The sequence below is a fragment of the Cariama cristata genome, unplaced genomic scaffold (assembly GCF_000690535.1).
Source record: "Cariama cristata isolate BGI_N322 unplaced genomic scaffold, ASM69053v1 scaffold8414, whole genome shotgun sequence".
NCBI classification, from domain to species: Eukaryota; Metazoa; Chordata; class Aves; order Cariamiformes; family Cariamidae; genus Cariama; species Cariama cristata.
Genome location: NW_009611219.1, coordinates 3,114 through 15,854, shown reverse-complemented (window position 1 = coordinate 15,854; position 12,741 = coordinate 3,114). Strand labels below are relative to the sequence as shown.

Sequence of the window (12,741 nt, the reverse complement as noted above, 5' to 3'; positions counted from 1 at the left end):
TATTTCTCTGTAAGTTATCAATTTCCTTGCCAATTATAACATTTGACTTTATTAACATTGAACCTAGGTCTTATATTAACTTTATCCTGCACTACAGTATTAAGAGAAATTGCAGAAATATGTCAGAGGTGCAAAGTTTCACTTCTGTTACTAAGAAATTAAGGCTGTGATTGCTTTGATACAGGCTGGCTATTTTCCAGAGCTCTATCTGGGTATAACAAGAGTAATGTGCATTACAGTAGCATATATGCTACTGCAATACAGTCAGGAAATACTGAAAAAAATGAATAGTAGTATTTCGCCATGAAGAAATTCGGAACACACACACAAAAAAAGAATATTAAATTTTTTTGCTTGTGTCATTCAATCTCATCAATCAAGAAGCACCAATCAATATTCAACCACAAAATACATTGCATGAATTGAACTGTTACTCCTTCCAGAGGAATAACACTAAAAAAAGATATGCAGAACTGTAATGCAGGTGCATTTCATTTTAGTGTTATTAACAGATTAATGAATCATTTTACAGTCCAATTTCTGTATTTCAAAACCTCTTATGCACTTTCTTTCTCCAATAGCATTGAATACTTTCACATATTAACAACAGTGCCAACAGAAGTGATAACAATCATAGAAACACAACACTTCCGCACAGGATAGGCATAAAGAAGTGCATAAATGAATTCTCACTTACAACTGCTGCAGTCTAAGACTTCAGAAAGGGTTCCTGAAACAGCCTGACATTACTACTAGAAATTAAACAAGAAAACAAAAAAGAGATAAACTAGCAGGATCCATCTGCAGAGACATCTGTTCCATTTGGAGAGTAAACAAGCTCTTCCCTAAAATCCATGTAAATACAGCACAGCCTAACTGTTGTTGCATACCAATATAATCAAATCATTAACCTGCTTAAAAATACAAAAAGCAGTGGCACAAAGTTTATACGAATGTATTTGGAGCTATTTTCTAAACAGAAACAGCAATGTACAAGTGTGTAATTATACCCAGGAAAGGTACCAAAGTATATTTTAGAATTGTTGGGAAATAAATTGCTTTCAGTCTCTCCATCCTTTATTGCCTTTGTAAACCTTGTTCCTTCCTCGTCCTCTCCTTTGTTGGTCAGTTGTTCTCTTGACAACTACCTGAATTGCAGCTTTCTAGGCTGCATAATTGGCTGTCTTTGTATCTCAAGATACAGAACTAGTGGCAAAGGTCAACATTTGCACAGAGAAACTAGGGAATCCAAACCTGTATTTCATACAAATACCTTGAAGGTGCAAAGCCTGAGATACTCTGTTTTCAGATAGGAAGTATTTATCGCGTGTTTTTGCACCGCCTTAGCCAAACAGGTACCAAGAAGGTAAGCAGTTACACCAGAGGATGAAGAAAAGGAAATGCCTAAGAGCAGCTAAGCAGTTAGCATAGCTTAAAATCCTTAATAAGCAGAATAGCATCTTTAATTTGGAGCAGTATCATCTGTTACTTGATACACACGTACATATAAATTACAAGCCAAAGGATGCAAGACCATTACCCTGAAGCTGCTGTCATCTAATATATGGGCATATGCATGTATAAGTGAAAAAAAGTGACATAGAGAGAGCAGGAGTTAATCAACTTTAAGACCTCAATTCATTACTTTATTTTTTTTACATAAAAAAATTACAACATAACAAGGGTTTGAAAAGCCAAGTAAACCTGATTTCACACACGCACACACTTGCTAAGTCACAGGGTTCAACCGCTTGAAGTGATATTTTCTGATTTCATGATATTTTATTAAACAATATACATATTAAAAGCCTCATGACAAAGCCAGACACATTTTTTCTCAATCTTTAAGATGTGCAACTGAATAAGCAAAGATTCTCGTGGAACTTCCAACTTTCCCCTCAGTTACACGAGATGTAGTTTTGTTCATTTGACTGCAATTTCACTGGATGTGTCCCCCCTAGAAATACTCCAGTATTACACATCATCGCCCCCAAGCAAAGTGAACTTATTACATAGTATTGCACAGTTTTGTTCGCAGGGCCACAGATAATAAATGGATCCCGTAGTAATTTCACCCACCTAATAAAACCTGATGAAGCTGGAATCAAAATGCCACAGTTACAAAGAAACAGAGAAGCAGGTCACTGAAAAAAGAAAGTATAGCTTCTGTAGTATGTAAACTTTATAATGTAAGATTCTTCAGCACATTGAACTGCTTAAGGTGGGACAGATCATCAGTGCTACTGGCAAAGCAAAAGCAAGAACAGGACAATTTTAAGGCAAGTCCCAGAACAGGGAGCTATTCACTTTCTAGGCACGATTTCAAGCTATGCATCAAGGCTCCTGCTTTATCCTTTATATTGTCAGTAATTTATAGAACAGATTAACAGTAATACAAAAAATAGTCTAAATGTAATTTTTAAAGAATCCACTTTTAGCTCAATTTCATTACTTGCAGGTTGTATTTCATTACTTGCAGATTTATAAACATTTCTTAGCACTACTGTTGTTTGTCAGGCCCACATAAAGCAGTTCTAGATCTATATTGCTCTCACTTCTTGAAAGTAATTTGGTTGGAAAACAGTTAAATTCAAAATAATTCCTTCTATTGCAGATCTTTCTACATTTAAGATCTGTTTTACTTGAGAAAGAGGCAACCTCCCTCATTCCTCTGATGCCTTTGTTCAAAGGATCATTAAGTTAACAGCTTTCCTTCTATGAAAAGTCTGTACAACAAAAAAAAAAGGGCAGAGCAAGACCTTACAAAGACAACTGTTTTCAGTTAATTAAGTCCAATCTGCAGTACAATCATTTGAATCTCACACAGGAGGATACAGTCACTGGTCCCACTAATCCCTGCAGAGGACTAGATAAAATCCTCAAACATCTACACTTAAGTTCCTCTAGAATCAATGCATTAAGAATTGGAGATGCATATCTGAGGGCAGAATTTGGCCCACAGCTGTTAGTTAAAAGTGTTGTTTACTGAAGATTTAGAACATACCTAAATGCCATATGAGATTAATACCGCCAAAAAGAAAGACATGCTTTTGTGAGCCTGGGAAGACATTTGGCAGGGGTGTAACAGTGCCTCTGATGTGTTATGCTGTTGTGTGCACCAGTCCTTTGAATCACTTGCATATGAGGAATGTGTGCCTGAAGTGGGACACAAGAGTACAGTTCTGTTTATCAGGATAAGCTGAAACATAAATTAAAACTGAACAAACCACTATTCCCTGAAAACTGGATTTAGAAGGCTAGGGTCTCATTTGAGATTAACTTTCAACAGAATGCTCCTCCTTATGATTGACAACTGCACCTAAGTATATACTTTTTATAAAAACACACAGGTAATTCCCCAAACATTTACCAAATCAAAAGGGTTTAACAAAAATGGATAATTAATCTCATAAATTACAGTAGCATGACAACATTTGGCTTCTTTAGTGTGATCACGTGCTTTTCCTTTGTTATCTTGCTGTTAAGACCATTACAGATCCAGTTCGCGTCTCTGAAAGTTAATGAGATGTCTGTGACAATAAACGTATAAAACTGCTTGCTACAAGCAAATGTCTGGTATCAGTTTCACCTGGTCACAGATTATAAGTAGACAGCCTTCTCTGGCCCCAAATAAATATTATATAGTATTCTTCCAAGTTCCAGCATAATTAGACTCAAACAGAAAACTCAGGTCCTCCTTTCTTTGCTCTCAGTAGAAGTCGCCTGATTCGAAATCCTGCAAAAGGATTGATCCACAGGAGTGAAGGCTGACCCCCAAAAACAGATTTCATTCCTTCCCAACGTAGTCTCCGTTCCCATGTTGGTTTTTCACTCTTCAGTCTTTCAATCTCCTGTATATAAACAGACATGCAGTGATGCACTGTTAAGTCTGAAGTTTAGTAAATTCTAATAGCAGTTATCAAAACTGGTGACTAATTTGCATTCTTGTAATGTATGGCTAGTGAGCTGATTAGTTTCTTTCTGTTATTTATTTAGTAAGGAAAAAATAAGAACGGCTGATTTAGCCCTGTGGGTACAGGGCAGAAGGCTCAGAACATAAAATGTGTACCAGAAGGTTGGTCTACCTCTACCTCTTCCCTCCTCAAACTAAAAGACAAAATGACGAGAAAAGATGATGTTACACTAGAGGATTTGCACGCAATACACCTACACTAGAAGTTATTTACTCAGTTAATGAAACCAGACAATAAGGCTTCCAAGAAGGCTCTTTTACTGCAATTACTGAAGCCAGGCTTACTCTCCCAAATGCATTATTTTGATGATCACTTTTTGTACTTCCCACTAATGAAGGTTCCATATTTACCAACTGTTTTTTACAGTTAGTCCTCAGTACTGAAGCACACTTTTAAACAGCCTCACATGAGAAAATTATGGACAGACGCATGATTCAAATTCCTTATGTTTCCAGCCAATTATCCATCACAAAACATCCTCTTGAGGCTTAACACTGCACATCTAAGGGCAAGGGAGCCAAAGGTCCGAACTATGGTTATGCTCTAATAAAGAGCATCAAAGCAGAGGGAAGTGTGAAGGGTTGATATGAGATAGCTAGTTAAGTGTAAACCTGAGAAAAGCAGACACTTCCCATGACACATATCAGGGGTTTGTGATAGTTGAGAAGTGAAAGTCCAGACCGACGTCAGAGGCTGTGCAATCTTTGTAATTGAAAACCTAATTATTAAATATATGTCAGAAAACCGAATAATGCAAGAACTTCTGTTAGAAAGCAAACCCCAAGAAAGTATTTCAATCCTTACAACTGTAGAAAACAAAAATGATGAGCTATTTCAGATTTGGGGTTTTCTCCAAAATAAGAGCCTCCCCTCATGCAAATGAAATAACACCTAATCACATCTTCCTAGAACAATTGTTACAGCATACAAAAGTAGAGGTCTTTACCGTTTCATCATTGCATATTGAGTGGATTTGGGTGCCAAACATGACTGCAGTGAAAGTGAGAAACAGAAAACCCTCAAGGCACAAGAAGATCATCAGGATCACAGTTACAGGTGGGGAGAAATCACTGCATTCTGTGAAAATGATACATGTAGTTAAAAAAAAAATAAATCTATAGAGCATGTTCATACTGAGACATCCCCTCTTCAACAAACAGCAATAAAAGCCAAATATCTGACACTTTAAACAATATTTCACAATTAAAACAAACTTCTAATTTCTAGCACTGCAGTAGCTTTATTTGCTGCAAAAGGAAATAAAGAATTTTATGGCAGTTAACACTTTTGCCTTCCCATAAAGCACATGGTACTGCATTACTGCAATCCTGTCTCAATATTTCAAGGATATCAAATAAATGTTTGCACACGCGATCTTTCAAGTACTCGAAACTGCACACATACAAAGATGAGAGCAGCCTGAAGTTTCATGCACGACAAACGCTGTAAAAACCATCACCACTGTCAGCTCTGACTTGCGAGTTAATCCAGATGTTCCATTTTGCTGTGATTGCTTTATTATTTTTTTTTTTAATTCACGACACAAAGTAATCAGGTTCTGACTTACACTTACAGTCACATCTCTGGAGAAGCCTGATCAACTGATTAATTCAATTATAGTTAAACAAAGAAGAAATGGGATAGTATACAGGAAGCAGAATGTTTCAAGTAAAAAAAGGACTAAGGTTCCATCCATTTAACGGAATATTCAGCAAAAAACAATCACATGGATTCCCCTGTTGCTCCACATACCAGGAAGAACATATGATCAACCATCCTCTGTCAAAAGCACAAGATCTGAATTAGCTCTGGCACATTGGAACATTAAGAAATGCAAGTCAGAGGCCTAACCAAACAACTGGGACAGTTTAGGAAATTTCTTTTCTACAGGAGCCCCACAGTTGGCTCCAGTAACGGAACAAGGGAGAAATTTAAGTTTCAGCTGTCGTTCACAGAACTGTGGTGGGACACACAAAGTCCAGCTGACAGCTTCAGGTAATACAGTACTGAGGTTGTTGAGGACCAGCTATCTGTTTCCTTCCTATTACAGAGGCAGTAAATTTTTACTGTGTGGAAAGGGAGTGAGAATGCCCTTGACAGCCACAGCTCTTACAGCGAATGACTACAGGGGAAAAAAAAAAAATTTAAAAAAAAAGAAAGAGAGAGAGAGATGGGTAAATAGGTATGAAATATTTTCAAGACTTTACTTTAAAAAGATTGAAGTCCTGTAATATTTCATACATGGGACTGAATTAGGAGGAATGCTATGACTTTCTCTTAATATCTGCTAGATTAGGACAGTAAAAGTTAGGTATTTGCTTACCAGTCCACTGCCCTCGGACACAGGAGAAAAACTGAAACCCACACAGTATGAGCGCATGAGCTGAAATTAGGGCTATATACATCTGGAAATAAGAGAGAGTGCTTACTTTTGACTGCTGCCAGGTAGTAAACCAGACATTCCTGTCAGCCAGCCTTCACCACTGCACAGCGAATATACTTTCCTATTTCAATTTTTAATTCAATACAATGATACAAAACCAAATTCTAATTAAGCTTCAATCTACAAACGTGGGTAACAATGAAAGTTTAAAGATTAGCTCCCTAAATCACAGTTCCACTTCACCAATTGTTACTACATAAAACACAGCAAAATTAGGATAGTTTAAAATAACAGCATTTTACAAGATTAAAATGAGTATGAGTAGAAATATCTTCCTGCTTGGGGAATATCTTGCATAGAAGAAAAAAACCCAAACAAAACCAACGCAAAACAATTGAGCCCTTAAGCCATTACCCACTACTAAGCGTAACCAAAATTGTTATAATCAAGGTAGATGAGATCAAGCTGCTGTTGTTTTCCACTTACCGTAAACAGAACAAAAAATCTCTGATTTTTCTCCCCCACACAATTATTCACCCAGGGGCAGTGGTGATCCATCTTTCGAATACATCGTTTGCAAATACTGAAGGAAAGGAAAAAAGACTTCTATTGAGAAACAATACTTTGCATTTTAATGTAGAAACAAGGGTATCCAGTGGTCATAAGATGATGTGGTGAAATCTTTCTTGACAAACTGCAAACACTGATTTTATTTGCATTTCTTTAAAGAAACTATGTGCTCACAACTCAGTTTTTGGTTGTTACAAAACTGACTGTGTACATCAGATATTCTTCACATAAGAAAAACAGTATTAATATGAGAATTGTTGCATATCCAAACACACAATCAAGTGAATCCAGTAACTTGTTTTAGATACTTGTGGCACTGAACGAGCAAAGCTTCAGTTCTTTCTAAATTCAGTATTAAAAAACCCCTTCCCCTCTGGAGAAGCTTTTTTAGACAAAGTAATTATTTCAAGTTTACAGACTTTCAAGTTGTAAATTTAGTTTGTGAATCAGAAAAAAAAGAAATTCACATCTTCAAGAGACATATCGTCAAGCTTGTGCTTTCAACTGGCCATACAATTCTAAACATATGCAATCGAAATCTCAACTAAAGAACAGCTGACAATGTCACATCTCACTTCCTCAATATAAAACAGAAATATTGAAACTATAAGCAGTACACATTCCTTGCCTACTTGTAAATGAATACTTAAACACTACTGCTCTTTACTAGTTCTGCAACTAATTGCTTATTTCTGCCCAGTTTTGAGTCAAGGTTATTTCCAGAAAGAAAAGTCAAACATTTCAATAACTCCATTTTACATCTGCTGGGCCATACAGCACCAGAGGGCTCATTTCTCTTGTGTTCAGGTCCATCTGCAGCCAAACATGAACAATTACACAAGAGAAACAGAACAGTTGCAACACGTGTTGAAGTTCTTCTGCAAATCAATAGCTTTAAGTAATGCTGATACTTCTTTTTCCTAGCTTTGTACTTAAGATAGTCATGCATCCAAAGTGTTCCAGATTTTCCTGCAGGACATTTCAGCAGTTACAAAGACAAAAAAGCCTAAAAAAATGCAGGCACTATTATTCAAAATCCTTTGTTTTTAACACATGCTTATTTGTGTATGTAATCTATGAGTGCGGCAGTGACAAGCCACAAAGCAAAGGTAGATGATTGTCACTAGAGTGAAGAAAGGGGGGTGAGGTGGGTGGGAAATCAATGCTCTGAGGCTTAAACTAATTTTTAAGTCATCACATGTGCACAATTATAAGGTAACTCAGCAAGAGGCAGAACATACTCCTGTGCAGTACTCCTGTGCAGAACATATTACCGCAGCCAGAATCCCAAATCTCTCACTGCTCCTCTGAAGCTCCCTTTTCCCTGAGCTATCATAACCCAGCCCCTAAATTCTCACTGCCTCTTGTTTTATGGACATTAAAGACTATTCATCCTCTGATACAAATTACATTTCAAACACTGCCAGTTACACATGAAAATCCCAATACCATAACTAAACGCCACAATCATTTCTAGTGCAGAAGAAACAGTTATCATTCAGGAGAAGGCATTCAGAAGGCTCTCCAAATGATTTTCATTTCACACCCCGCTCCCTGTAAGTTCAGCCTCTCATTAATTTCCCAAGCTCTGTGGGAAGGTGAGCTAACTCCAGTTACCACAACCATGCAAGCCTCCTCATGTAATACAGAATATATACTGTCACTCTAAAAAGTATACTAATGTGAAGTACTGAGTCTGGATATGATTTTACTCAATCAAGCCAAATACTGGAGGATGTGAGGTGGGCAAGACTCACTTTTGCTCATTCAGTGTTTCTCACAAGCCCACGCAGAGCTCTCCAAGATATCAGATGTCTGGAACTCTGCCTTCATTTCTAATTTCACACTGTGATTCAACAAACACTTCTAGCCAACAAACTCACAGCAATGCTTAAAACAGTGGTTCTGCCTTCTTCCTACCTTCCTCACTTCTGTTCTATTCCTTCCCCTGTCCAAGCACAGATGTTCATGCAGCAAGACTTTAGGAAAGTCACCCCATTACCTGCAACCTAATGTCATTTCACTGTGCATGAACCCTCACGCCTTACACAAGAGGAAGGAGCAATATGGTCGTGAGAACAAGCAGCTCTGGACAAAGGAAGGTCTTCTCCAGCTTGGCACTGCTGCTGAATGCACTTGGGCAACTGCAGCTGCAACTATAGTTTTGAATGCCAAAGATGACATTCAGAAAGACAAGCTAATGGCTTAAGAGAAACTAGTCTGGATAACAGAAATTCACAGGAAGACTGATGCAAACATCTCGGTGACTTGATTCTGAATAACAGTTCCCCCCCACACAAACGCAGGCACTGAGAACAGGCTAGAAATAATGACAGCTGTGCTCCTTCAGCGAAAGTGAAATAGTATTCACTCAGGATAACCCTCTTCCTTATGCTGAAAATGTCAACTGCTTAGTAAAATCACAGTTTAATGTATTTCACTAAGGCGAGCTGTAAATAAGTCTCATGTTCTTTTTCCCATCACTAATGAGTATTATGAAACTATTTTCCTTCCTTAAAAGAACTTCTGCTGCAGTGTTGCACAACAATTTTCATAACTACATCATAAGAGTCTCTTCTGTTAATAATTTACTACTCAAAATATGCACTGTGGCTTTGAGTGTAAGTATTTCTCAACAGAAACCAACTTTAATTGCCATTTTCAAGTTTCTTCTACCAGCAAATTGCACTTCAACTACTTGGGACTAGATGATCCTCTTAATGTCCTTGGAATGGGTTTGTAAGCCAATAAGAAGTTGGCAGTATAATCAAACAAACCTTTTTTCTATTCAGTAAACTTCTGCAGTGCTAAATCTATGGCAAAGAATCAGATTCTGATAGCTGGTTTCCAGTCCATTTACCTGTCTATGCAGTATGTATTCAAGAAATTAAAAATAAAAAAAATCCTTTGTTTTACTTAAGAAAAGTTAACAGCATCTACTAGTAGCAAGTATTGTATGAGTAACAGAAACAAAGACAATTAAACCAGATATCCAACTGCTGAGAAAAACATGACAGCAGGCTCACAAAAGGACAGCACATACACTTTCAGGCTCTGGCTTTCTCTTCCAGATGTTCTGTGAAGTCAGTTAGATACTGTGCACACACCAAAATGCATTGTTTACCCTTATGTGGAACATCTCACAGCGTATTTTACCAAGGCATAAAAAATAAAATAATTCACAAGACATGCAGAGCCAGGTCCCTAAACTAGTGGTTAGTGAAAACAAACCCTTTGAAAGTATCACAGATTTCCTTCATTGTAGACACTACCCATTCTCACCCTGCCTGCTTTAACAATAAATGTCACTCAAATTCTTGCTATAAACAATATATCTGAAGTCCCTACGTTTTTGTTTTTATTCTTCTTCCACGAGGAAATATTTTTTCTGTCAATACCACTCAAGTGGGTTCACAGGCTACTGGAACATCCAAGATAACACAGTGTCTGCTGAGGATGATGGATCAGATGTACCCAAGGGACTCTGCAGGGCTTGCCTGAAACCTAGACAGTTGTTAGCTCCAGGTCTAACAGACAAGCACTGCCCACACAGAGCTGTGCAGCTGCATGGGCTTGAGGCTCTCCAATACTTCAGCTTTTTGGCCCGTACGCAGACTTCAACATAAGATGTCTTCATTTAGGGCTACTTCCCAATTAGTAAATCCTATCAGGACCGAAGATGTGGGAAACACTTTACAAAGATACCTGCAAAGTCTCTGCAGGAATCAGCTTAAATCTGAGGTGAGAAAATTAGCAACATCCAGCCTACACTCACCAGAGGCTCTCAGGTATCCCCTTACCACATCCCATGAACACAACGCCAGGATATCTGAACAGACTGCACAAAGCTGTTTTGGATCCCCAGAGATGAACAACTTACATTCTGCCACAAGAAAGCAGCTGCACTGCTTCCAACCCCAGGCCCAGCCAGCAACCGGTACCGCTGTGTTCATGTAATGCTCTACCAGAGCTAATAAAGCCAGCCAGAACCAAACTCATTGCACGTGAAGGCAGGCCTAGTATCTGCACCCATGCAAAAGCTAGCCTACAACACGCATGAACTAACTGACGATAATTCTGTACTTGACTATTTATACGTGAAACTTTTCCCTTCACACTCCAGATACAAAAACTGACTCACATCTGAGAGAAGAACAAGATTTCAGTGCCAAGGCTGAGTATTTATAATCAAAATAGCTTCTCAGCCATAACTTTCACACAGATAAGTGACATACACTGAGACATTTAATTTAGAAACCACAAATTTATAGATTAATTTGGAAGTCCTGACAAGACTCCACTCTGTTCTTTTGACGGGCACTCACTCAGAGACTTAAATTTAATATGTCACACAATTCAATACACAACACTCTCCTCACACCTAGACAGAGCCACCAGAAACATTTACATATTACACAAGTCTTAATTATGCAGGCGTATCTATTTTAAACTACCGCACAATAAACATTACAAGCGCATATCCACAGTTCCTGAAAACTCAAAATATTGAGAATTAATTAAAAATGGATAAATTTACTATCTCTTCCATAGCATGTTTACTTAAAGTTATCATCACTTCTGTCCTCATTAAAATGAATCTTCAGTAAGCTGAAGTGCATTTAAACAATTATGCATACAATTTTGGGAAAATAACCTGCCAATTCACATACAGCTTCAAATGATGCACAATGAAGACAAGAAGACACAAATTAACATGATAATTTAAAACTAAGCTGTATTTTCTTAATTTAACATTGCAGGAGTAATTTCTTAATCAGCTTCTATCAGAAATTTCCTTGAGATTCCTCCCTTTGCCCTGTATTATCAGCAGTAAGGCACAATAATTGGAATCACACACAGGAGAAAAAATATTCAAAGATCAAAAACTATTTAAGACAGCACAGTATGATTATTTTTAAAAACTCTCGAGTCTCTTGCTTCCTTCCCCTCATCCACATTCATTTTTGGCCATAGTGTATTATATTTATAAAACACTCTGCAATGTATGAATTTGAAAGTTTATTGGATAACAAAAGAAATTTGTGGGGAAAAAACATACATAAATATCAGGAACACTATTCCAAGACTCAATACACGTAACTGCTTCAAAGAAAACTATGGCATACCTGCAATGGTGTGCACGTTCAGGTTTGATACTACAGCATTTTGGACATTTGTAGATCACTTCTCCTGGTTTCAGTTGCAAATTATCCATGTATTCTTTAGTGGCATTTCCTTTGGGTACAGCCCCCTGAAATCATTTCGATTAAAGGACAGAAAGTTTCTTAAATGGTAAGAGAGCATTTAAAAATACATTTTATAGGCTTCATACCAGTAATCTCAGGATAATTGCTGCAATAAGTTCATTTATCCAAAGCTAGTCCACCATAAGCCAGAATAATTTCCAAATGAATAAATTACCTCTGCTTGACCTCAAATTCAGTTTAATTTCAGCAAGATTCATCTACGGCTAAGTATTAGCATACTTCTGATAGAATCTACTGTCACGTGCATACATTAAATAAAGAGGAAGACACAACTTTACATGCAGATACAAGCATTACAAGTACAATATTTGCTGAGAAGTTACTCTGAACAAGTGCTGCTAAAAGAGACATGCTTTCTTTCAGCACCGTGTTAATTGTTGTGACATTCGATTATTACGCCAAGCGATCCACAAAAGTTAAATCAGCAGCAACTACTTGAAAGATGTTATTTCAAGTCTCTGAATCCAAGATTTAGCCACCTGTCCCATGTACACAAGCTTTTGAGAACCAACAGTCATCCCTTTTTCTTTTATACTTAAGCTTTTAG

At 37.4% G+C, this 12,741-nt stretch overlaps 1 protein-coding gene across 1 annotated transcript in view; it reads right to left on the bottom strand.

Annotated features, from left to right (window-relative positions):
* Nucleotides 1–3,332: 3,332 nt before the first annotated feature.
* Nucleotides 3,333–12,741, bottom strand: part of ZDHHC7 (zinc finger, DHHC-type containing 7) — a 12,070-nt gene continuing 2,661 nt past the window's right edge. The window contains exons 2-6 of the mRNA XM_009698152.1: nucleotides 12,054–12,178; nucleotides 6,844–6,940; nucleotides 6,298–6,379; nucleotides 4,921–5,051; nucleotides 3,333–3,851 (exon numbers count right to left, since the gene is read on the bottom strand). Of these exons, the coding sequence (XP_009696454.1) occupies nucleotides 3,675–3,851; nucleotides 4,921–5,051; nucleotides 6,298–6,379; nucleotides 6,844–6,940; nucleotides 12,054–12,178 (612 nt within the window). The 3' untranslated portion in view covers nucleotides 3,333–3,674. The remainder of the gene's footprint in view (nucleotides 3,852–4,920; nucleotides 5,052–6,297; nucleotides 6,380–6,843; nucleotides 6,941–12,053; nucleotides 12,179–12,741) is intronic.